The sequence below is a fragment of the Salvelinus namaycush genome, chromosome 32 (genome assembly GCF_016432855.1).
Source record: "Salvelinus namaycush isolate Seneca chromosome 32, SaNama_1.0, whole genome shotgun sequence".
Lineage (NCBI taxonomy): Eukaryota > Metazoa > Chordata > Actinopteri > Salmoniformes > Salmonidae > Salvelinus > Salvelinus namaycush.
The window spans coordinates 28,568,123-28,595,525 of NC_052338.1; the positions used below are offsets into that span (position 1 = coordinate 28,568,123).

Here is a 27,403-nt window from a genome sequence, read left to right on the forward strand (position 1 = left end):
ATCGGAAGCTTCTAAAGCCATGACATCATTTTCTGGACTTTTCCAAACTGTTTAAAGGCACAGTCAACTTAGTGTATGTAAACTTCTGACCTACTGGAATTGTGATACAGTGAATTATAAGTGAAATAATCTGACTGTAAATAATTGTTGGAAAAATGACTTGTGTCATGCACAAAGTAGATGTCCTAACTGACTTGCCAAAACTATAGTTTGTTAACAATAAATTTGTGGAGTGGTTGAAAAACGAGTTTTAATGACTCCAACCTAACTTCCGACTTCAACGGTATATGGAGTGTGTGACTTTCTTTATTTTGATAGTTTATGGTTCATTCGACGTTAATCAACACCTCCACACAAACTACATTTTTCTGGGTGTGCGTCAGCTCATGTTTTTTAAGGACAAAATGGTGACAGAGAGAGAGACAGCAGGTTCCTTTCAGTGGTTTAGGGCCAAGAGTTTTACCTGCCTGGTCAGGTCGTGTGTTCAGGAAAATAATTAGGGCCCTGACCAGGAAAACCTCCTGACCCTAACTGTCATATGTAATAATGCATAATTTAGGGCCCTGACCAGGAATACCTCCTGAGTAGGTGGCTCGTTTCAGGTTGTTGTATCTTGTTCTTGATACCATGTCTTGTTTTTAGGTGTTTTGACTGATATCATGTCTATGCTAATATGGCTCAAATTCACTAGCAAGCTAACGACGTACAGTATTTGAGAGACAACAAGTGCTCATTGTGCAAATGTATTAATGTTCTCAATAAACATTCTAAACTAAATATAGTTGACATGTTGTCAACAGTCTAACCAACCCGTCTGTTTTGCCCCATAGTCAAGTCGGTTTTGTTGCTAAAAAAGCAAGCCGTCTATAGTGAAGCATGGTAGAGACGGTACTTACTGTACTTTACTGTACTTACTGTACTTTACTGTACTTACTGTACTTTACTGTTTTTACTGTACTTTACAGTACTTTACTGTTTTTACTGTACTTTACTGTACTTACTGTACTCTACTGTACTTTACTGTTTTTACTGTACTTACTGTACCCTACTGTACTTACTGTACTTTACTGTTTTTACTGTACTTACTGTACCCTACTGTACTTACTGTACTTTACTGTATTTACTGTACTTACTGTACTTTATTGTACTTTACTGTACTTACTGTACTTTACTGTACTTTACTGTTTTTACTGAACACTTCACCATGATAAACATGTCCTGTTTAGAAAGACACTTCACCATGATAAACATGTCCTGTTTAGAAAGTAAGCTCAGCAGTCAGATAGCCAATAGACACCACTATTTTCAACAGAGTCACTTTGACTTTTAACCTTTTCTCTTTCAAAAGAAAATTGACATGAAAGACAACAACAATACCCTCACTGCAGGCCAAGAAGGACAACAATACCCGCACCGCAGGCCAAGAAAGACGACAACAATACCCTCACAGCAGGCCAAGAAAGACAACAACAATACCCTCACAGCAGGCCAAGAAAGACAACAACAATACCCTCACAGCAGGCCAAGAAAGACAACAACAATACCCTCACAGCAGGCCAAGAAAGACAACAACAATACCCTCACAGCAGGCCAAGAAAGACAACAACAATACCCTCACAGCAGGCCAAGAAAGACAACAACAATACCCTCACAGCAGGCCAAGAAAAACAACAACAATACCCTCACAGCAGGCCAAGAAAAACAACAACAATACCCTCACAGCAGGCCAAGAAAGGAAAGAAGACTCAGAGTTAGAGTCACAAGCTTACAGTAGAGAGCAGCCGCAGCATAAACTGTATACAGTTATAAAATGGAGCACAACAGTTGCCAAAGTATACACAGTGTACAGGAATGCTGCATGGGGCCCTCTCCCAGCGAACAAAGACAGCACAGTCAGCCTCTTTCCCCTCAGTGCTATAGCTACCACATCCGCACATCATTAGTTGGAAAATTCCTCATATATGCTGTAATTTTATTTTCTTCATTGCTGTTACAGGCAAGGCTTTAATATCCAGATGCCCTTAACCTCCCCACTCCCCCATTCCCTCACCCCCCAATCATTCCCCCTTTTCTCGACCTGAACCGTGGCCAAGAGCCCGTCAACAATTAACACAGATGGGGCCTGAAGTGCAGGGGGTGCGCTGCCTGGCTGGCTGGCTGTAGAGGTTACACAGGAAATACCAAATAAGACGTTCACTGTGCATTGTGCTCTCCACCGCTGTGTGTGTGTGTGTGTGTGTGTGTGTGTGTGTGTGTGTGTGTGTGTGTGTGTGTGTGTGTGTGTGTGTGTGTGTGTGTGTGTGTGTGTGTGTGTGTGTGTGCATTCATATCCTCGTGCGTGTGTTTGGGGACAGCCCTCTTCTCCCGCTGCAGTTGGAGCATGGAGAGAGAGAGGAGAGAAAGAGGGAAGTTTTCCTTTTTCCGTTGAGGAGATATCTAAACATTCCCAGAGAGGGCTGCATGTGCTCTGCTGCATGATGTGTGGGGTTTTTCCCTTTCCAAACTAAGCTGAGTTGTTGCCTGAGTGTCTGTCCAGAGTGGAAGCACATTGTCTGGCAGTGAGAACATAAAGGACTGGAGTCAGACAAAACCTTCCAATGAGATTCATCCTTGGCTATGACTGAGAAATTCATATTAAAGCGTTTTATTTTTTCCTCCATTCTCACACAGTAGTGGACTAGACCGACATTAGCTGTTGAGGTACTGGGTCTCAAGAGACATGGAACGTACTGATAAATGTATTGATTACTTATCATTACTGGCACGGCCATGAAATCCAAGATAGGGTCATGGGGAATTCAAAAAAGTGAAAACAGAAAGCAATGAATCATTGAATAAGAGACATCTGACTGGCTTCTAATCAAAATCTGGATCCTAAAATGACTAAAAGTGGTGAGTAAACGGTAAGTGGTTTCCCCACCCACACTCATAGTTGAACTGAAATGCGTGCAATCATGCTTATTTAAGAGTTTTTCAAACTCAAACTGACCTCATCTAATTCAACACTACTTGCTGTGGAGCCGCGCAGCGTACGGTGACAATGTCAGACAGGAAAAGTGGAGCCTGGTCCCAGATCTGTTTGGTCATTGTCACAGAGCTGGCAAGAGGGCACAAACAGATCTGGGACCAGGCTACACTTTTCGCGCTGCGCGGCGACAACAAGTATGTTGTTGTCGTGGGAGTCATCTGGAGTCTGTCACTTCCTGCCCGGCCAACGGAATGAATTCCTCATGTTGGCAACACCTAGCGACCGACCAGCCGACCACTTCTCAGGTCAGCTTCCTGCTTGCACCCGCTGGCTTGCTTGCCAGCCTGCCTCATTCTGAATGTTCCCTGTATCTATGTGGAGAAACATACCCCACACTAACACCTGTATCTATGTGGAGAAACATACCCCACACTAACACCTGTATTTATGTGGAGAAACATACCCCACACTAACACCTGTATCTATGGGGAAAAACATACCCCACACTAACACCTGTATCTATGTGGAGAAACATACCCCACACTAACACCTTTATCTATGTGGAGAAACATACCCCACACTAACACCTGTATCTATGTGGAGAAACATACCCCACACTAACACCTGTATCTATGTGGAGAAACATAACCCAGACTAACACCTGTATCTATGTGGAGAAACATACCCCACACTAACACCTGTATTTATGTGGAGAAACATACCCCACACTAACACCTGTATCTATGTGGAGAAACATACCCCACACTAACACCTGTATCTATGTGGAGAAACATACCCCACACTAACACCTGTATCTATGTGGAGAAACATACCCCACACTAACACCTGTATCTATGTGGAGAAACATAACCCAGACTAACACCTGTATCTATGTGGAGAAACATACCCCACACTAACACCTGTATTTATGTGGAGAAACATAACCCACACTAACACCTGTATCTATGTGGAGAAACATACCCCACACTAACACCTGTATCTATGTGGAGAAACATACCCCACACTAACACCTGTATCTATGTGGAGAAACATACCCCACACTATCACCTGTATCTATGTTGAGAAACATACCCCACACTATCACCTGTATCTATGTTGAGAAACATAACCCACACTATCACCTGTATCTATGTTGAGAAACATACCCCACACTAACACCTGAATCTATGGGGAAAAACATACCCCACACTAACACCTGTATCTATGTGGAGAAACATACCCCACACTAACACCTGTATCTATGTGGAGAAACATACCCCACACTAACACCTGTATCTATGTGGAGAAACATACCCCACACTAACACCTGTATCTATGTGGAGAAACATACCCCACACTAACACCTGTATCTATGTGGAGAAACATAACCCAGACTAACACCTGTATCTATGTGGAGAAACATACCCCACACTAACACCTGTATCTATGTGGAGAAACATAACCCAGACTAACACCTGTATCTATGTGGAGAAACATACCCCACACTAACACCTGTATCTATGGGGAAAAACATACCCCACACTAACACCTGTATCTATGTGGAGAAACATACCCCACACTAACACCTGTATCTATGTGGAGAAACATAACCCAGACTAACACCTGTATCTATGTGGAGAAACATACCCCACACTAACACCTGTATCTATGTGGAGAAACATACCCCACACTAACACCTGTATCTATGTGGAGAAACATACCCCACACTAACACCTGTATCTATGTGGAGAAACATACCCCACACTAACACCTGTATCTATGTGGAGAAACATAACCCAGACTAACACCTGTATCTATGTGGAGAAACATACCCCACACTAACACCTGTATCTATGTGGAGAAACATACCCTACACTAACACCTGTATCTATGTGGAGAAACATACCCCACACTAACACCTGTATCTATGTGGAGAAACATACCCCACACTAACACCTGTATCTATGTGGAGAAATATACCCCACACTAACACCTGTATCTATGGGGAAAAACATACCCCACACTAACACCCGTATCTATGTGGAGAAACATACCCCACACTAACACCTGTATCTATGTGGAGAAACGTACCCCACACGAACACATGTATCTATGGGGGAAAACATACCCCACACTAACACCCGTATCTATGTGGAGAAACATACCCCACACTAACACCCGTATCTATCTGGAGAAACATACCCCACACTAACACCTGTATCTATGGGGAAAAACATACCCCACACTAACACCTGTATCTATGTGGAGAAACATACCCCACACTAACACCTGTATCTATGTGGAGAAACATACCCCACACTAACACCTGTATCTATGTGGAGAAACATACCCCACACTAACACCTGTATCTATGTGGAGAAACATACCCCACACTAACACCTGTATCTATGTGGAGAAACATACCCCACACTAACACCCGTATCTATCTGGAGAAACATACCCCACACTAACACCTGTATCTATGTGGAGAAACATACCCCACACTAACACCTATATCTATGTGGAGAAACATAACCCAGACTAACACCTGTATCTATGTGGAGAAACATACCCCACACTAACACCTGTATCTATGTGGAGAAACATACCCCACACTAACACCTGTATCTATGTGGAGAAACATACCCCACACTAACACCTGTATTTATGTGGAGAAACATACCCCACACTAACACCTGTATCTATGTGGAGAAACATACCCCACACTAACACCTGTATCTATGTGGAGAAACATACCCCACACTAACACCTGTATCTATGTGGAGAAACATACCCCACACTAACACCTGTATCTATGTGGAGAAACATACCCCACACTAACACCTGTATTTATGTGGAGAAACATACCCCACACTAACACCTGTATCTATGTGGAGAAACATACCCCACACTAACACCTGTATCTATGTGGAGAAACATACCCCACACTAACACCTGTATCTATGTGGAGAAACATACCCCACACTAACACCTGTATCTATGTGGAGAAACATACCCCACACTAACACCTGTATCTATGTCTCTTCACCCTGGGTATTACAACGACCACCGTTTATTTTGGTAGCTGGAAATATGTAACAACAATCAGTGGGAATGAAGCAACACAGTGCACATGATGCTTCCCCGGGAGAGAGAATGTGTGTGTTTGTGTGTGTGTATGTGTGTATGTGTGTGTGTGTGTGTGTGTGTGTGTGTGTGTGTGTGTGTGTGTGTGTGTGTGTGTGTGTGTGTGTGTGTGTGTGTGTGTGTGTGTGTGTGTGTGTGTGTGTGTGTGTGTGTGTGTGTGTGTGCCTAATTCCATTCATGGGACAATCCAGTCAGTCTGCTTCCCATTATAATGACTGACCGTGGTATGAATGGACGGACGGACAGGGAAACCCCCACAGGCCGAATCAATTATAATAATGAGCCACTATATGGTTCTAAATATGCCTTGAGGAAACAGACCATTAGGAGTTTGTTCTGGTGTGGCCAAAGCGTCTTGAAGCGAGGGACAAGATCTCATAGCTTTTGATTTAGGGACCAAAATACATAAAAAACAAACATGTTTTCCCCTCAATGTGCTGCATGTGCTTGTGAGAAAAGCAAAAGGTTGATAATCCTCAGTTTGATGGGAGGAAAAAGGACATGGTTGTCTCTTTTCCTCTTTCCTAAGCCATCAGCTTAACTCTGCAGCTTTACACATCGGCTTGTCACTCAGAGACAGACAATCAGGTGTCAGGAGCCTGAGGTCATTATAAAACAATAAACAAAGCATTGGACCCCCAGCCACTCCCAGGGTCAGCCTGATCTGCACCTCCGCGCCACCCGATGGGTGGTCCCTGAGTCCCCCTTTCACTCAGGGGAGGAACTGTCAGGGGGCCTCTGAGGGATGCAGCGACCCCATCACACACACACACACACACACACACACACACACACACACACACACACACACACACACACACACACACACACACACACACACACACACACACACACACACACACACACACACACAGACACATGTAACACATAAAAGAGAAGTTCAGTTGTCATAAACCGTCAACTGCCTTTCTGAATTAGAACAGTTTCAGTTGAGGAAAGAAAAATCCAGAAGAGGCCCTTTTTGTACCTTATGCAAATGCAGCTCTCATATACTCTGTAAGAAAGCAGAATATGAATCATATTGATTCATATCCTGACTGTGATGGAGACAGAACAGACACATCTTCTATTCAGAGACAGCATTTCTCAGTGCCCTGGGTAGTTTGGAATGAGTCAAGCGGAGCCAGGTGTGGTAATGAGTTGTATGTACCTGGGCTGCCTGTAACTGTGCCCTTTTATAACTAGACAGGCCACTCTCAGTGTGCTGGTAACTGGTGGGTATCATCCTTTATCATCGGACAGAAAGGGACAAATCCTACTATGAGTGTGTGTGTGTGTGTGTGTGTGTGTGTGTGTGTGTGTGTGTGTGTGTGTGTGTGTGTGTGTGTGTGTGTGTGTGTGTGTGTGTGTGTGTGTGTGTGTGTGTGTGTGTGTGCCGCGTCTCTAACTGTGAATGGGTTGTGTTTTTGCATACTGAGTGAGAGCACAGTCACGGCAGGGCATTCTTTATCTGAGCCATAGGAAACATCACTGGGGAGGGAGATAGGGGGATTCCAGACACACACACACACATACAGGAACATTAATCTGGAACCCCCACACACACGCGCACACACACACACACACACACACACACACACACACACACACACACACACACACACACACACACACACACACACACACACACACACACACACACACAGGATCTGTATTTCTGTCACCGATGCCTAAGGTGAATTCCCAGGTGAATTTCCAGAACAGAAGCTCTAACTGTCAACCTAACAAGATGTGGCCATGCCCCGTCTATCATAAAATAACTGAACCCAGCAAATAGAACCACAGGCCAGGTACACATTGGATGACACATCTTAACTTGACTGTCTGTTCATTTCTCTAGGTAGTGCTTCATAAAGTTGATCCTCAAACATTTAGAAATGAAACAACAATGTCTCCCTTGGACATATTTGGCCATCTTTACTTTGTATAAGTAATATAATACTATACATATTTGTATATTCACATCACTATTCCCACAGATAAATGAATGTCCTCAGTTAGTCCAGAAATACTCTTGTTAAGGTCTGCTAATCTAATAACGTCTCATCTCTCCCTGCTCCCATCCCTTTCAGACCTTCTCCCTCTCTCTGTCATCCTCTGTCCTGCTATTTCTGGACATCAGAGCCCAGTGCAAGACAGTCCCACTTCAAAGCCTTGATGGAAGAAGGGTAGGAGGAGGAGGAGTAAGGGGGGGTGGTATCGCTGACTCAATCTCTCTCCGTCCCCCCGCCAGGCTCCCTCCCTCACTGTCTATTTCATCCTTGTCACGTCCACTTCAGGGATTCCTGAGACTTGCGTCTCTTCAGCCCTTCCTTCAATCTCACTCTGCACACCCCATATCGTTTACTGGTCTTCTCTCTGCCGTGCAGGCTGGTGCCCTTCAGTGCCCGCTACATCACATTAGCCGCTTTTCATCTGTGTCCCAGGAGACCATCCTGCCTTCTCTCTCTCGTTCTGTCTCTCTCTCGTTTTGTCAGTCTCTCTGTCTCTCATTCTGTCTGTCTCGCTCTCGTTTTGTCTGTCTCACTCTCTCGTTCTGTCTGTCTGTCTCTCTCGTTTTGTCTGTCTCCCTCGTTTTGTCTGTCTCTCTCGTTTTGTCTGTCTCTCTCTCGTTCTGTCTGTCTTTCTCTCGTTCTGTCTGTCTCGCTCTCTTTCTGTCTCTCTCTCATCCTGTCAGTCTCTCTCTCTGTTTGCCTGTCACACTCCCCATTCTACCTGAGGGACTCCAGACTTCAGACTGACACCAGAAAACGCTCTGTCTGCTTCCCAAATGGAACCCTATTCCCTTATAGTGCACTACTTTTGACCAGGACCTATAAGGCCCACTGTGCACTATATAGGGAATAGGGTGCCATTTGGAACACAGACGATGTTTTACTGAGCTGGTCTACCAATGAGAAGATAAGTATCCTGAGTGGGAGGTGAGAGTGAGACTATAAAACATTGGGACATGAGGCCATAGAACATCCCAATGTCTTGATGAGAGAGAGAGAGAGAGAGAGAGAGAGAGAGAGAGAGAGAGAGAGAGAGAGAGAGAGAGAGCGAGAGAGAGAGAGAGAGAGGCCACTAGGTAAAGGGTGACTTCTTCTCAGCATCCCAAATGGCACCCTATTCCCTTTTAGTGCACTACTTTTAATCTGGACCCTATGGTAGTGCACTACAAGGGAATAGGGTGCCATTTGGGATGCGCACACATACAGTAAGTGGAAGTTCACCCAATTGGAGAAATAAGAGCGAACCAACCGACCGATAGCAGAGGAGCAGAACATGAGATAAAGATGGACAGAGAGAGTGAAGGAAGAGAAGGAGGGAGGAGGAGAGAAACAGGGAGATCGGGTTTTTAGAAGAAGGGCCTGAAGCCAGTCGTTTGTCCCAGAAGAACAAGTATTTTGTGTTGGAGAGGGCTGAGGGAGATATTCTTTAAAAAATATTCTTTACATTGGGAAGTAACACACACAGTCCCAATACATAACCTCTGTTATGTCATCTCCTAACTATCTGTTATCTAATTACCTGATATTAACCAGACGTATGCTGCTTGAGACTATGGGGTCTGACTAGTGAGACTGTAGGAAGAGGAACCAGGCTGGCTATATGTAACAGACTTGTGTCAAGTATGTGAAATATTTTGGGAGGTTTGGTTTTCCATGTATAATTGAACCAATGGAATAGTACAAAAAGTGCAACCCAAGGAAAATCAAGCACCTCAAATGCTTTCCAAAAAGTATTTGACTTAGTCTATTATATATCCTTTAGCCAGTAACTGGTATAACCTGGTATAACCTCATACCTAGGCTATTGTGAACAGCGCATATAAGCCTGGTACAGCAACAATTCAAAGTCAGCCTTAGTTGGAGTGACCGTAGAATTCTATGGGAGTAACCTTACTGAGTAAAGTATTTATCATCATTTAATTTTAGCGAATCACACAACTGCGAGGCGTGGCTCTGTGCTTGAGGTGTGCTAGCGTACGGGGAAGGTGTTCTGGGAGATGATTGGTTGGTAGATTAATCCAGTGTTAATTTCGTCAACAAAAATAGTGACTAAAATATTCACCAAATACCTATTTTTCTGTGTTAATTTACGAGACTATAACTAACTAAATAGACTCAGAAAAAAATATAACTAAACAAAGAATATGTTTAATTTCAGTTGACTATGACGAGACTAAATTATCTCTGTGACTAAAATCTTACTACAATAGTTTTTTGGAGTGATTGAGAGTTTTTCAGTGATAAGTACAATTAATATTAGCAGAACAGACGCACAGCGCAGTTCTGTTCAGCAGTGGGAAGGACGCGCCACACCCGGCACACACAGCCTAGCCTACATCAGCTGGTGCGCTGCGGGGAAGCAAGCGTTGAGTGTGGGCAGACAGGCAGACAAGCTTCGCTCCGCCTCCTATTACACACATCACGCAGGCTACTTTATTGTTTCTCCGTAGCTAACCAGTCACCGCCAGCCTTCTAGTTAGCTACCCTTTGCCTGGTCAAGCTGCTTTATGAAATTAAAAACAATAGCAGCATTAAGTGTAATAGTAAAACAACAGTCTAGCTATGTTTTTCTTTCCCTAGAGTATAGAAGTCTTTAAATTTGTAGTCTTGCTCAACCCTCACACTTTCCCCACTGCATTTCATAGCCAGGTTCTGTAGCCAAAGTACTAGCCAAGTCTCCCTCTGTTCCTGGGAGAAACGGCTTGATTCAAGCCATTACCATTCAAAAGATATTACCCATAATATCGGCGCTACATTTTAGAATAAAGCTGTACGTAACAAAACGTTGAAAAAGTGAAGGGGTCTGAATACTTTCCGAACGCACTGTATGTTTGAGCACATGGAAGTCAGTGATTTGTTTACTATAGGTTAATGAGGCAATACAAATGTGATATGATTAAAATGTAACTAAAATGAAAGGGCATTTAGTTGACTAAAATGGCCCAGTGTTTTCATAATTTTTACAATAACTAGACTAAATCATTATTCAAATGACAAAAAATGTGACTAAGACTTAATGATATTTCATGATGGCTCAAAGAAGGCAAAGTTTGACGCATTGGTCCAACAGACTCTTCGCGCATTTGGGCGGAAGTGTCTGGGAATGAGATTGGTACTGGTATAATGTTAAAATGCTCACCAAGGAGGTCAGGGCCATCTGAAAGCTGTATATTCTGGTGTTTTAACAGTTTATAAGAGGTTTATAACAGGTGTATAACAGTAAGGTTCTCACCACGGAGGTCAGGGCCATCTGAAAGCTGTATATTCTGGTGTTTTAACAGTTTATAAGAGGTTTATAACATGTGTATAACAGTAAGGTTCTCACCACGGAGGTCAGGGCCATCTGAAAGCTGTATATTCTGGTGTTTTAACAGTTTATAAGAGGTTTATAACAGGTGTATAACAGTAAGGTTCTCACCACGGAGGTCAGGGCCATCTGAAAGCTGTATATTCTGGTGTTTTAACAGTTTATAAGAGGTTTATAACATGTGTATAACAGTAAGGTTCTCACCACGGAGGTCAGGGCCATCTGAAAGCTGTATATTCTGGTGTTTTAACAGTTTATAAGAGGTTTATAACATGTGTATAACAGTAAGGTTCTCACCACGGAGGTCAGGGCCATCTGAAAGCTGTATATTCTGGCAAGACCGAAGTCGGCCAGTTTTATCTGTCCTCCGCTGGTGACCAGGATGTTCTGGGGTTTCAGGTCCCGGTGAACCACACGGTGTGAGTGCAGGAAGTCCAACCCCTGCAGCAGCTGGTACATCATATCCTGTTAGGACACATGGACATTCAGACACAGTCTTAACAGGTACAACATGACACACGGACACTGAGAAAATACACCTGATATCCCTGACAGAGGGTGCAATGCTTCAGCATCATTGGTTTCTCTTCTAAATCAACCATCAACAGGCCTCAGAACACTGAAAAGTCCCACAGAGAGAAGTTAAATCACTGAGGCCTTGTAGGCGGTGTAGCAGCCTGTCGACTAGGAAAAAAGAGAGCGTGTCCCTTTAAAGCCTTTGTGTGGCAGATGCTGATAACTGACACGACTGTGGAGAGAGAGCAGGGCAGGAAAGACATGTTGCTGTGGGGAGTAGTTATTATATGTATTCCAAATGGCACCCTGTTCCCTATAAGCCCTGGTCAAAAGTAGTGTACTACAAAGGGAATAGGGTGCCATTTGGGATGCTACCTCGATCTGTTGGTGGTGGGCCTCTCTGCCTCCTTCCCTGCCCACCCTGCAGCTGTCTGGGCCGAGCTGAGGAGGATTGATCATTGTAGACCCACTAGTTCAAGCTGTAGCCAAGGACGGCCCCACAGGCCCTAATACCCACAAGCACTCAGTCCGGGGAGAGAGAAAGAAAGGAGAAAGAGAGAGAGAGAGAGAGAGAGAGAGAGAGAGAGAGAGAGAGAGAGAGAGACTGAGAGGAGGGATAAACGGCCATTTCCTCATTCTGGTGGAAACTCTCAGCCCAGCCACAACAACATAAGGACTGAGGGTGATAGTGGCAGTGGGGGCTTTTTGAGTGATAGAGACAGAGAGATTGGGGCAGATTAAAAAAGAAAGAGAGGGAAAGAGAACTGGAGAGGGAGAGAAAGAGGGGCGCTTTCACAGTTGCGACATGAATCGGCCTGCTGCTGGGGTTGCAGCAGGCGGCGGTGCGGCCTACCCCCCCGAAACCCGTCGCCAAGACCTCACAAGTGACATGGACCTGGGCCCGCGCGGGGCTCCATTCACTGACCCTAGCAGCTGGTGAGTGATTAAAAGAGCTGAAACAATGAGCTGCACACTCAAGAAGAAAACATTAGCAAACGGCGCGGGGTGACCAGGGTCGAGGGGAGGGGACTAGAGCCCCTCACAATGCACGGAATAGGGACAGGACCCTGGATGTGTGTCTGTGTGTTAGAGAAGATACAGGGCAGAGGGAATGTGTGTGTGTGGCAGGCTAGAGAGCGTAAACAGGCCTTCCTTTTTGAATATCCATCCACCCATGACCTAGCAGGTCAACAGACAGGGGCAGAGGCAGTTATTTAGGGAGCTGACACAATGGTACCGCCCCCATGAGTTCCTCTCTGTTTGCTTTAAATGGCCATTTGCGACATGTTTCCTTTCAACAGCATTTCCTACAAAACCCCAATTATCTCAGAAGTGTGACTCGAGGACAAACATACAAACAACAACCATTCCCCCTCGATGCTCCATCTCCTCTCTCCTGTTTCAGTTCATTCATATAACAGTCATACAGTAGTACATGATGCAAGTGAAGATTCATGATGCAGAGTTTATCCATTTTAGTTGCAAATAGCAGTGAATAGCTTGTAGGGCTGGGGATAATGTCAAACTATCAGACTGACATTAATATCTAATCTCTCATCTGCAGATAGTATGCACAAAAAAACCTGACTTGATGCAAACCAATGTCACAGGAGGTGACACAGAGCAACAAGTTACCCAACAACCTAACCGTCTATGACAGCAGCTCAGCCAGAGAAAGCTGGCTAGGAAACACAAGGCAAGCGACCAAAGCCCCCCAAAAAAGAAGAGTACCCAAGAAAAAAAGACCTGAAAAAAGTCAACCACATAAAAAAGAGTCAAAACATTGCTTCTCTGAGTGCAGCCCCTTTTCTCATGCTAATATGCAAGAGGCGGCCATATTGTTTATTGTAGCTGGGCACAATACAGGACATCTGCCAGTTAGCGTTAGTGTAACTCCCTCCCTATGCTTCATTAACCAGCCTTTTACAGGCCTGGAGACGGGGGACAGATGAGGGTTCTGGGGGGGCAGCGTCAGACCAGCCGTACTCCCCAAGGCTGGGGGAGAGAGACCGGCCGCTTGATGTCCTTCCAGCTCATTTGATTCCCGGGGCCTCTTTCATCAATTACCATGCGGTGGGTCTGACTGGAGGCCTGAAAGGGGTCAGGAGGAGTGGATGGACAGGCTGGGCTAGGGTGAGATGGGCAGTGGGGTTGGAGGAGTGGGCTGGTGCGGGCTGGAGGGGTGGTCTGCAATCTGGTGTCCTCTGGTCTGGAGGGGTGTAAATTAAGTAGTTGGGGGGCCGGGGTTTGCAGTGTCCACTGTCATGGAAATAAAAGGGACGGTGCCGCTGTCATCTTGCACTTGATCGTTATCCATTGTCCCTCATCCCTCCAGATGCTGTTTGGATGTTGAGAATGAATGGGGGAGATCTCACTCCCACCCAACAAGTGGTTTTCCATACTTGCTTTGGAGTCTATGTGGTTCGGCTGAGTATGCCTCGATGGTAAAGCTTACTTCAAGAATACATATCCAGTCGACTTGATCTTACATGTTTGGCTATTCCACCAAAACAGCTGCATTTAGAAAAACTACACTGATGTACAGTATATGAAAACACCAACACAGGGTTCACGTTAGCTCATAGACCATAAAGCTGACCATTTGCTGTGAGCAGACAATAGTCACAAGGTTAACACTAAGGTCTATTAAATATCCTCAGGTAAGCTCTGACACCTATTACAGCTGAGGAGTCATGGCAACATTAAGCCCTGTCACAGGAAGCGGAACACAACACCTGTCTGATTGACAACATTAGAGAAAGAGGAGACAGGAATCCCATTGGGAAATACTTTTTTCAGGTCTTTTTTTCTTGGGTACTCTCCCCAAAGCCAACACCTCATTTGGCCGCCTTTCCTTCCAGTTCTCTGCTGCCAATGACTGGAACGAATTTCAAAAATCGCTGAAGCTGGAGACATATTTCCCTCACTAACTTTAAACATCAGCTATCTGAGCAGCTTACCGATCGCTGCAGCTGTACATAGTCCATCTGTAAATAGCTCACCCAATCTACCTACCTCATCCCCATATTGATTATATTTACTTTTCTGCTCTTTTGCACACCAGTATTTCTACTTGCACATCACCATCGGCTCATCTATCACTCCAGTGTTTGTAAGTAATTGTAATTACTTCGCTACTATGGCCTATTTATTGCCTTACCTCCTCACGCCATTTGCACACACTGTATATAGACTTTCTTTGTTTTCTATTGTGTTATTGACTGTACGCTTGTGGCGAAATCCTGCACGGAGCCTTCGTTTGTTTACTCCAGTTGTAACTCTGTGTTGTTGTTTGTGTCGCACTGCTTTACTTTATCTTGGCCAGGTCGCAGTTGTAAATGAGGACTTGTTCTCAACTAGCTTACCTGGTTAAATAAAGGTGAAATAAAATTTAAACAATTTAAAAAAAGAGGAACGTATAACACCTCACCCAGCAGACTTTCGACCAATCGCGTTCATGTTGTCATGCTGCGTCACGCGGTTGCTAAGCTAATCTTCACGCAATTCTCAAAGTCAGGGTATGAATCAAGAAACCTGCTTATTTTCCTTGAAAGTATGTAATGTCACTATTCCAAAACTATATGATATGATAGAGAACAAAATAATTCTCTCATATCTCGGAAAAGATTTGTAATATTGCACCCAATTGACTCCCATTCACTCCTTGAAGGAGAGCTCTACTTGTCACAGAATTGCCCAGAATTGCACCACGCGGCTCATTGACGACGCATGGGCAACGTACACAACGTTTCCATTTCCTCAAAAGTCCTCAATCAGACAGACCCAAATGTGTTCGCATTCGTTGAAGGGTCGAGGAGGTACTCAGATCCAGACTACGGTTAAGAAACACAAGCTGCTTTATGAAATTAAAAACAATAGCAGCATTAAGTTTAATAGTAAAACAACAGTCTAGCTATGTTTTTCTCTCCCTAGAGTATAGAAAAGTCTTTACATTTGTAGTCTTGCTCAACACTCACACTTTCCCCACTGCATTTCATAGCCAGGTTCTGTAGACAAAGTACTAGCCAAGTCTCCCTCTTTTCCTCAGAGAAACAACTTGATTCTAGCCATTATCATTCATGTATTGGCGGACCGCATTTTACACATTGGTGACTCAGACTTGGATTCGAGCACAGGGGACTTAGAACTTGATTCGGACTCGAAGTTTAGTGACTCGAAAACATCAATGGGCAAAACAGTCATTATTAGCTCCAGTTCAAAGTCATTATCCCCCATTCTACTAACATCAGAAGCCTCCTCCCTAAGTTTGTTTTATTCACTGCTTTAGCACACTCTGCCAACCCTGATGTCCTAGCCGTGTCTGAATCCTGGCTTAGGAAGGCCCCCAAAAATCCTGAAATTTCCATCCCCAACTACAACATTTTCCGACAAGATAGAACTGCCAAAGGGGGCGGAGTTGCAATCTACTGCAGAGATAGTCTGCAGAGTTCTGTCATAATATCCAGGTCTGTGCCCAAACAATTCAAGCTCCTACTTTTAAAAATCTACCTTTCCAGAAACAAGTCTCTCAATGTTGCCGCTTGTTATAGACCCCCCTCAGCTCCCAGCTGTGTCCTGGATACCATATGTGAATTGATTGCCCCCCATCTATCATCAGAATTCGTACTGTTAGGTGACCTAAACTGGGATATGCTTAACATCCCATCCTACAATCTAAGCTAGATGCCCTCAATCTCACACAAATTATCAAGGAACCTACCAGGTACAACCCTAAATCCGAAACCATGGGCACCCTCTTAGATATCATCCTGACCAACTTGCCCTCTAAATACACCTCTGTTGTCTTCAACCAGGATCTCAGCGATCACTGCCTCTTTGCCTGCGTCCGTAATGGGTCCGCGGTCAAATGACCACCCCTCATCACTGTCAAACGCTCCCTAAAACACTTCAGCGAGCAGGCCTTTCTAATCGACTTGGCCCAGGTATCCTGGAAGGATATTGACCTCATCCCGTCAGTAGAGAATGCCTGGTTGCTCTTTAAAAGTGCTTTCCTCACCATCTTAAATAAGCATGCCCCGTTCAAAAAATGTAGAACTAAGAACAGATATAGCCCTTGATTCACCCCAGACTTGACTGCCCTTGACCAGTACAAAAACATTCTGTGGCATTCTGCATTAGCATTGAATAGCCCCCGCAATATGCAACTTTTCATGGAAGTCAGGAACCAATATACAGTTAGGAAAGCTAAGGCTAGCTTTTTCAAACAGAAATGTGCATCCTGCAGCACTAATTCCAAAAAGTCCATAAAGAATAAGAGCACCTCCTCCCAGCTGCCCACTGCACTGAGGCTAGGAAACACTGTCACCACCGATAAATCTACGATAATCGATCATTTCAATAAGCATTCTACAGCTGGCCATGCTTCCACCTGGCTACCCCTATCCTGACCCCTACCCCTACCCAGCTCTGCACCCCCTGCAGCAACTTGCCCAAGCCCCCCCCCCCCCCCCCCCCGCTTCTCCTTCACCCAAATCCAGACAGCTGATGTTCTGAAAGAGTTGCAAAATCTGGATCCCTACAAATCAGCTGGGCTAGACAATCTCTTTTCTAAAATGATCCGCTGAAATTGTTGCAATCCATAATACTAGCCTGCTCAACCTCTCTTTCGTATCATCTGAGATCCGCAATGATTGGAAAGCTGCCACGGTCATCCCCCTCTTCAAAGAGGGAGACACTCTAGAACCAAACTGTTATAGACCTATATCCATCCTGACTTGCCTTTCTAAAATCTTTGAAAGCCAAGTTAACAAACAGATAACCAACCATTTCAAATCCCACCGTACCTTCTCCACTATGCAAACTGGTTTCCGAGCTGGTCATGGGTACACCTCAGCAACGCTCAAAATCCTAAACGATATCCTAACCGCCATCGGTAAAAGACAGTACTGTGCAGCCATCTTCACCGACCTGGCCAAGGCTTTCGACTCTGTCAATCACTGCATTCTTATCGGCAGACTCAATAGCCTTGGTTTCTCAAATGACTGCCTCGCCTGGTTCACCAACTACTTCTCAGATAGAGATCAGTGTGTCAAATCGGAGGGACCTCTGGCAGTCTCTATGGGGGTGCCACAGGGTTCAATTCTCGGGCCGACTCTTTTCTCTGTATATATCAATGATGTCGCTCTTGCTGCTGGTGATTCTCTGATCCACCTCTACACAGACGACACCATTCTGTATACATCTGGCCCTTCTTTGGACACTGTGTTAACAAACCTCCAACCAAGCTTCAATGCCATACAACACTCCTTCCGTGGTCTCCAACTGCTTTTAAATGCTAGTAAAACTAAATGCATGCTCTTCAACCGATTTCTGCCCGCACCCGCCCGACTAGTATCACTACTCTGGACTGTTCTGACTTAGAATATGTGGACAACTACAAATACCTAGGTGTCTGGTTAGACTGTAAACTCCCCTTCCGGACTCACATTAAGCATCTCTAATCTAAAATTAAATCTAGAATCGGCTTCCTATTTCGCAACAAAGCCTCCTTCATGCATGCTGCCTAACATACCCTTATAAAACTGACCATCCTACCGATCCTCGACTTCGGCAATGCCATTTATAAAATAGCCTCCAACACTCTACTCAGCAAACTGGATGTAGTCTGTCACAGTGCCATCCGTTTTGTCACCAAAGCCCCATATACTACCTACCACTGCGATCTGTATGCCCTCGTTGGCTGGCCCTCGCTACATATTCGTCGTCAAACCCACTGTCTCCAGGTCATCTATAAGTCTTTGCTAGGTAAAGCCCCGCCTTATCTCAGCTAACTGGTCACCATAGCAACACCCACTCGTAGCACGCACTCCAGCAGGTATATTTCACTGGTCATCTTCAAAGCCAACACTTACTTTGGACGCCTTTCCTTCCAGTTCTCTGCTGCCAATGCTTGGAACGAATTGAAAAATCACTGAAGCTGGAGACTCATATCTCCCTCTCTAACTTTAAGCGTTAGCTGTCAGAGCTGCTTACCGATCACTGTAGCTGTACACAGCCAATCTGTAAATAGCACACCCAACTACCTCATCCCCATATTGTTATTTATCTTCTTGCTCTTTTGCACCCCAGTATCTCTACTTGCACATCATCATCTGCACATCTATCACTCCAATGTTAATACTAAATTGTAATTATTTCGCCTCTATGGCCTATTTATTGCCTTATCTCCCTACTCTTCTACATTTGCAGACACTGTACATACGGTTTTTCTATTGTGTTATTGATTGTACGTTTGTTTATGTGTAACACTGTGTAACACTTTCTTTCTCTTCTTCCTTTCTTTCTTTCTATCCATCTTTCTTTCTCTCTCTCGGAGGACCTGAGCCCTAGGACCATGCCTCAGGACTACCTGGCCTGATGACTCCTTGCTGTCCCCATTCCACCATCTATGAACATTTGAACATCTTGGCCATGTTCTGTTATAATCTCCACCCGGCACAGCCAGAAGAGGACTGGGCACCCCTCATAGCCTGGTCCTCTCTAGGTTTCTTCCTAGGTTCTGGCCTTTCTAGGGAGTTTTTCCTAGCCGCTGTGCTTCTACACCTGCACTGCTTGCTGTTTGGGGTTTTAGGCTGGGTTTCTGTACATAACTTTGTGACATCAGCTGATGTAAGAAGGGCTTTATAAATACATTTGATTGATTGATGTGACTAAAATGTGACTAAAATAAAAGGGAATTTAGTTGACTAAAATGGCTCGATGTTTTCATCATTTTGACAATAACTAGACTAAATCATATTCAAATAACAAAAATGTGACTAAGACTTAATGATATTTTAGTCAAAATGGCTAAGACTAAATCTAAAAAAAGAGAGCCAAAATTAACACCGGACACATGTGCTGCCCTTCAACAAGCCTGAACACTTTCTGATGTTTGGGAGTTCCATCCTCTCTGTTCCTGTCTGGGCCAGGGAAGAAACATTCCCTGAATACTCTGCAAAAAACAAGATCCACATACAGTGCCTTGGGAAAGTATTCAGACCACATGACTTTTTCCACATTTTGTTACGCTATAGGCTTATTCTAAAATTGATTTAAAATATATTTTCCTCATCAATCTAATCAATCAGACCCTTTCCTATGAGACTGTAAATTGAGCTCAGGTTTGCCTGTTTCCATTGATCATCCTTGAGATGTTTCTACAACTTGATTGGAGTCCACCTGTGGTCAATTCAATTGATTTTGACATGATTTGGAAAGACACACACCTGTCTATATAAGGTCCCACAGTTGACAGGGCATGTCAGAACAAAAACCAAGCCATGAGGTTGAAGGAAATGTCTGTAGTGCTCCGAGACAGGGTTGTGTCCAGGCCCAGATCTGGGGAAGGGTGGCAAAAAAATTCTGCAACATTGAAGGTCCCCAAGAACACAGTGGCCTCCATCATTCTTAAATGGAAGAAGTTTTGGAACCACCAAGACTCTTCCTAGAGCTGGCCGCCCGGCCAAATTGAGCAATCGGGGGAGAAGTGCTTTGGTCAGGGAGGTGACCAAGAACCCGATGATCACTCTGACAGAGCTGCAGAGTTCCTCTGTGGAGATGGGAGAACCTTCCAGAAGAACAACCATCTCTGCAGTACTCCACCAATCAGGCCTTTATGGTAGAGTGGCCAGACGGAGGCTACTCCTCAGTAAAAGGTACATGACAGCCCGCTTGGAGTTTGAACCATAGTGTGGCAGCATCATGCTGTGGGGATGTTTTTCAGCGACAGGGACTGGGAGACTAGTCTGGATTGAGGGAAAGATGAACGGAGCAAAGTACAGAGAGATCCTTGATGAAAACCTGCTCCAGAGCGCTCAGGACCTCAGACTGGGGTGAAGGTTCACCTTCAAACAGGACAACGACCCTAAGCACACAGCCAAGACAATGCAGGAGTGGCTTCGGGACAAGTCTCTGAACGCCCTTGAGTGGCCCAGCCAGAGCCCGGACTTGAACCAGATCAAACATCTCTGGAGAGACCTGAAAATAGCTGTGCACCGACACTCCCCATCCAACCTGACAGAGCTTGAGAGGATCTGCAGAGAGGAATGGGAGAAACTCTCCAAATACAGGTGTGCCAAGCTTGTAGCGTCATACCCAAGAAGACTCAAGGCTGTAATCACTGCCAAAGGGGCTTCAACAAAGTACTGAGTAAAGGGTCTGAATACTTGTAAATGTGATATTTTCAGTGTTTTTTTATTATAAATTTGCAAAAAACTGTTTTTGCTTTGTCATTATGAGGTATTGTGTGTAAATTGATGAGGGACATTTAAAAAAAAAAATCAATTTTAGAATAAGGCTGTAACGTAACAAAATGTGGAAAAGGTCAAGGGGTCTGAATACTTCCCGAATGCACTCTATTCATAGACCTAATGAGTACAATTTACAATTCAACTGAGAAGTTGCCCCTAGACACTAAAATCTGTGTTCGTGTTTCCCCCTCCAATGGGGAAGGGTATTAAGTGAGGGTAATCTGATCCAAGATCTGTATCAATCCCAGCAGTAACGTCAGACTCACCTTGATAGTTTCAGGTGGCACCCCAGGATCAGGGGCTTTCTCCAGGTATGTGGTCAGGTCCTGGTCAACATGCTCAAAGACCAGGGTCAGCTTGGTCTCGCGGTCGGTCCGAGACACAGTACACACATCGAACAGTCTGCAGAGAGAGAGGCAGAGGAGAGTGAATACTGCTGCTTAGCATTGTTATGTGAGTCTGATATTATGATAACACTTATATAAAAGTCTAATCTATAAAATGTTTATAGATGTTTATAAAAGGGTTTATAAAAGGTTTGTTTGTAGTTCATTAAGGCTCCCGAGTGGCGCGGCGGTCTAAGGCACTGCATCACAGTGCTGGTGGCGTCACGACAGACCCTGGTTCGATCCCGCTTGTTCAGGGACACATTATTCCATTTCTGTTTGTCACATGTCTGTGGAACTTGTTCAGTTTATGTCTCAGTTGTTGAATCTTGTTATGTTCATTCAGATATTTACACATGTTAAGTTTGCTGAAAATAAACACAGTTGACAGTGAGAGGACGTTTCTTTTTTTGCTGAGTTTACATTGTTATTCCTAAAGGCCTCGTTAGTGTCCTAAGTTTTCATAACTGTGACCTTAATTGCCTACAGTCTGTAAGCTGTTAGTGTCTTAACGGCCGTTCCACAGGTGTGTGTTCATGAATTGTTTATGGTTCATTTAACAAGCATAGGAAACAGTGTTTAAACCCTTTACAATGAAGATCTGTGAAGTTATTTGGATTTTTACGAATTATCTTTATAAGACTGGGTCCTGAAAAAGGGAAGTTTTTTTTGTTGCTGAGTTCACCATCTATGATAAACCATATTTTTCCAGTGCAAACTGCCTTCTGAAATATGGAGAAAGCACACTTGATAGGATCTCTAGTATCATTCCAAACCTGAGAGAGATCTAATCTATTTAAATAATCAAGATTCAGTTAGGGAAGAAATTCCTTTATAGTGTCAGGTAACTGTCCAGGCTAGTTTTACTAACAGTTTGAAAGAATGCGAGCAATGCTTTAACCTACTGGGGCTCTGTTGGCTAAACGAAAGGAACCAATCTGAAATGACTCCTTACTCCTGAATGATGATCTCCTAGCCATTATTCCAGTGAAATTACACTGCTTTAGAGTATGTGTGGAATGGTACAGTACAGTAACCACAACAAGATCACTTGAGAGTTGAACACCTTGTCAAAGAAATTGAATAGGAATTCTCATTCTTAAAAAACATGCAACTGCAACCTACCAGGGTTGGAATCCAGGTCTCCTGCATGCCACAAGACCCCTTAGCCCGCTGAGCTAAAGCCTTAGCCAATACATCTGGGAGCAAATGCAACTCTTCAGGTCTAAGAAAAGGTGACTCATCAAGCGAACGTAGTTACGACCTATCTCCTTCAGGCATGTTTTGATTTCTGACCACAAAACTAAACCTATCCTTCAGGCTCTATCCTGACAATGCCAATAATAATGTTGTAGCTACATTATATGACTTTTACGAGGGAAACCCTTGGCGACTCCTGAGCATCCAACACAATACATCAACTTGTGGTTGTATTTTTACAGGGAAACAAAACGAGCCCAAACATCCAGATTATTCTGGCAGTTGTGTCAGGGGCAAGCTTTGGTGAAAAGCCTAGAGAAGACGGCCAGTGTCTTCCTCAAAGAGCCGAGGACCACAACAAACATTCCTCCAGGAGCACCACGGCAACGCGTGATGCGCCATGGCAACTGAAGCAGGGACTGCCCATGACTAACCACCAGACGTTGTTGGAGCAGCATCTCTCACCACGGCAACCAACCAGTGTGTGAAAGGAACATGGATGGAATCTATCCACTCACTGACATCGCTCTATCATTATTTCAATGGCACTATGGGGCCAATATGGTCTGTATGCCACATTGCGTTCATGCAGTAATTCTTATATTTAATTTAAAATATTTCATATTTACAGTGAAATCCATATTTCAATTTCTTCAAATATTTCGAAAGTCAACAGCACTGCATTAATAACAGTAACATTGCATTTGATGTGTGTAATGTCTGAATTGTTTTGAAGTAAAGCATGGGAAAGCTGCCCCACCAACTCTTAAGGAAGGTAGTCCTTTTCTTTCTATGCACCGCGCAACGCCCCCCTTGTACTGTTATCAAAGGTTTATAAGGAGTGATTCTTTCAAAGTATTATAACCATACGCCCATGATGTCACGGAACGAGCGAGCCTCCCGGTTGGAAACGCAAGGTTAAACGCTCCTCAGAACCGTGATTGTTCTGCTACAATGCAGCCTCTCGCCAGACACTGAACATATGGGATGACTAATGGGCGTCATTCTAAAACATCCAGGGGTTGGCAGGCCTGTAGTTACACAGTAGGTCCAGAATGCATCCTGCTCAGTGTCAGCTCACTCCCATGCTGTTTAGCTTTACAGATATAGACCAGACCAGACCCCCTTTGGTGTGGATTCAACCTTGGGCTTATGTATACATTCTTAGAGGAAAAAGTGCTATCTAGTCCCTAAAAGGGTTCTTCAGCTATTCCCATAGGAGAACCCTTTGAAGAAACATTTTTGGTTCCAGGTATTATCCTTTTGGGTTACATGTAAAACCCTTTCCACAGAGGGTTCTACATGGAACCCAAATAGGTTCTACCTCAAACGAAAAAGGGTTCTTCCTGGAACCAAAATGGATTCTCCTATGGGGACAGACAAAGGACCCTTTAGGAACTATTTTTTTCTAAAAGTGTAGGGAACTTTACAGAATAGACAGATTAGATGCATACCATAAAGTATAGGGAGTCATGGTACATTTTGTGTCATCATTTCATGAAGCTCAATCTGGGGAACCTTCGATACGTGGAATCTCAAATGAGAATCTATTCATTTATTCAGTTTAAGAGGATAATGATGCACTTTGAGGCTGTGGTGGGACCAGCAGGGCGTAGAATAACATTTGTATTATTAAAACGTTTCCATTAAGCTTTTAATCCAAAAGCACTCAAAAGCCAAATGGCAAGGTTAGACCTTGAGCAAGGCCGGTAAATGACGTGGTTTCCCTGACGGACCGAACTGACCTCCAAACTGACCCATGGGAGTCTACAGCTGCAAGCATAACAACCTTTTTATGTTGTCTTGTGGCCTGGATGACTAAAGACAACACAGTTTATATCCCCAACTCTTGTAGGATACTGGAATGGGGCAAAATCAGCTGAATACAGTATCTCTTCTTTCTTCTTATTCATTCCTAACAGCAGTTCATTGACTTTTCTGTGAAATGTCACTCTCACCAGCATTGGGAATGACTTTACCCATGACTAATCTAGTGAACAGATATCACCCAAGAATGTCTGTCACAGGTACTGCACACAAAAAATCCATCAAGTTGTATTACCACAGTTTGATCCATAATACCCATAAATACCCATAAATAAAAAAGTCACCTTGTCCAAGAGATATTTACACGGTTATCAAAACATCACACCAGGGTAAGCCTACATGAAACACAGTCCTTGTTTTAAGTGTTTCTAAAATTCCCTATATGAAAAATGAATGGTGGAAAAACAATTGGAACCATTTCCCTGTTTGACTGCTAAGTATTATGACACCTCCACTGTGGGGCCCTATAGTAACACCAGTATCAAAAAGTGTTTATAGTTACAAAACTACTACTTTTCAAAATGTCAATAAGACAACTCCATAAGCCTCTGCAATACATCCCAAGGAGGCAGATACTGTATATCTGACATTATATAGATGTATTTCTGACATATGCAAATTATATACACTGAGTGTACAAAAGAATATGACATAGACTGACCAGGTGAATCCAATTGAAAGCTATGATCCCTTATTGATGTCACTTCAATCCACTTCAATCACTTCAATTGGCCTCCCGGGTGGTGCAGTGGTCTAGGGCACTGCATCGCAGTGATAGCTGCGCCACCAGAGTCTCTGGGTTCGCGCTGGGCTGGGTTCGCGCCCAGGCTCTGTCGCAGCCGGCCGCAACCGGGAGGTCCGTGGGGCGACGCACAATTGGCATAGCGTCGCCCGGGTTAGGGAGGGTTTGGCCGGTAGGGATATCCTTGTCTCAGTATGTAAAATGTAATGAAATGTAAAAAATAAATAAAAAATAAAATAAAAAATGTGATAAAATGTATGCACTCTACTGTAAGTCGCTCTGGATAAGAGTGTCTGCTAAATGACTAAAAAGTAATCAGTCCAGATGAAGGGGAGGAGACAGGTTAAAGAAAGATTTATAAGCCTTGAGACATGGATTGTGTGTGCGCCATTCAGCAGGTGAATGGGCAAGACAAAAGACTTAAGTGCCTTTGAACGTGGTATGGTAGTACAGTAGGTGCCAGGTGCACCAGTTTGTGTCAAGAACTGCAACGCTGCAGGTTTTTCACGCTCAACAGTTTCCCATGTGTATCAAGAATGGTCCACCACCCAAAGGACATCCAGCCAACTTGACACAACTGTGGGAAGCATTGGAGTCAACATGGGCCAGCATCTCTGTGGAACGCTTTCGACGCCTTGTAGAGTCCATGCCCCAATGAATTTTGGCTATTTTGAAGGCAAAAGGTTGGGGGCTGCAACTCAATATTAGGCAGGTGTTCTTAATGTTTTGTACACTCAGTGTATATAGACATTATGCAGCCATTTAAAGAGAGAAATACCAGGAGTTATAAGAGCATGAAGAGATAATGGAACTCCTGGTAGAGGAGAGGCCCTTGTTAGATGCACCCCCCTCTCCCAGTTCCATCTCTGCTTACCTGACCACGTTGGGGTGTTCGAATGCCTCCAGTTGCCTCAGTACCGCCACCTCACGGATGGTCGAGAGGGGCATCCCTTCCTCCTCCGTCTGAACCCGAACTCTTTTTAGGGCTACAAAGCGTCCCGCGTTCTTCAAATCTCGTGCCTTGTACACCTTTCCGTAAGCACCTTCGCCAATCTCGGCGACAGGCTCGTATCTTTGTCCTACACTTTCATTGTCCATTTTTGCGGATTTTTTTTTCTTGTTGAGAATATTGCGGGGAATCCCGACGAATGTGAAGAGCCAGGGTTTTTACAAAGCCATCCTCACATAACAGAGTTGTTGGCACGTGCAATGCCTAAATTAGAGGAAGACAGAGGTTGCAGAGGTAAACATCTTATATGTCTGCCTGTTTTTGGTCAAACGGAGGTCCAGGTAGGCTACAACATTGTGTCATCATTCCGACTATGAACAAGAGAACCCCCAATGCGTTCGACTTGATCCACTCCCACTTCATTACGCGCATGAACCTCATGTCCTTCTAGCAACCTCACACAACATCTGGCATCTCTAAAACAAGGACATTTACATTTGATCACTTTTACATAAGTTCTCTAAGTGCATAAATCAGTCCATAATACAACAATAACGTAATACGTATATTCATGCGTATAATGAGGGATTTGTAGACGAATGAGTTAGAAAAAGCAAAAGAACTTGAAAGAACAGAATATAAAATATAAAGCAAAATTACTATATGATATGCACAAAAACATCCAGGCTACGATATCGTTTTCCAAATGTGATCAGTCGACTAATTATGGTTTATTATAGGCGACAAACTGTTGCGAGCACGTGGTTGTTTACCGACTTGTATTGTTTAAACTGCCTATAGTCCATTTAAACACATATCTCTCCCTTTCCATGTCATTAATAGTTATGGTGTAATAATGCAATTTTATCGCAGTTTTTTGCACAGCAGATTTTTTTATTTTAATTGAATGTGTTATTTTTTATTTTTTTAATAGTCTACATTAATGAAAAAGGGAATGCAGCAATTTAATTGGTAAAATAACACAATAAGGACATGCATGCAAAATACATGTTTCTAACCCAAAAAGTAAAATATGAACATTTCAGCCTACCTTGTTTCATGCTATCAGTGAAAGTCGCAACATTGGTCGTGTCC

The 27,403-nt window shown here is 43.9% G+C and overlaps 1 protein-coding gene across 1 annotated transcript; it reads right to left on the reverse strand.

The window, feature by feature from the left end:
- Positions 1-8,400: 8,400 nt before the first annotated feature.
- Positions 8,401-26,652, reverse strand: LOC120027087 (cyclin-dependent kinase 6-like). Its single transcript, XM_038971927.1, has 5 exons — positions 26,234-26,652; positions 21,471-21,606; positions 11,721-11,902; positions 11,549-11,582; positions 8,401-8,526 (listed from the first exon to the last, which is right to left on the reverse strand). Exons 1-5 carry the CDS (start codon positions 26,455-26,457, stop codon positions 8,401-8,403), a joined length of 702 nt encoding a protein of 233 aa, XP_038827855.1. The 5' UTR covers positions 26,458-26,652.
- Between the last annotated feature and the right edge of the window lie 751 nt (positions 26,653-27,403).

What these genes read in the sequence shown, in the direction of transcription:
- LOC120027087 (XM_038971927.1), bottom strand. Translation starts at nt 26,457, where the DNA reads ATGGACAATGAAAGTGTAGGACAAAGATACGAGCCTGTCGCCGAGATT. An exon ending in TGCCACCTGAAACTATCAAG is followed by an intron (nt 11,903 to 21,470) that starts GTGAGTCTGACG and finishes GTGTCCTAACAG; the next exon opens with GATATGATGTACCAGCTGCT. An exon ending in AGATGGCCCTGACCTCCGTG is followed by an intron (nt 8,527 to 11,548) that starts GTGAGAACCTTA and finishes AATGTGATGTAG; the next exon opens with CGGGCACTGAAGGGCACCAG.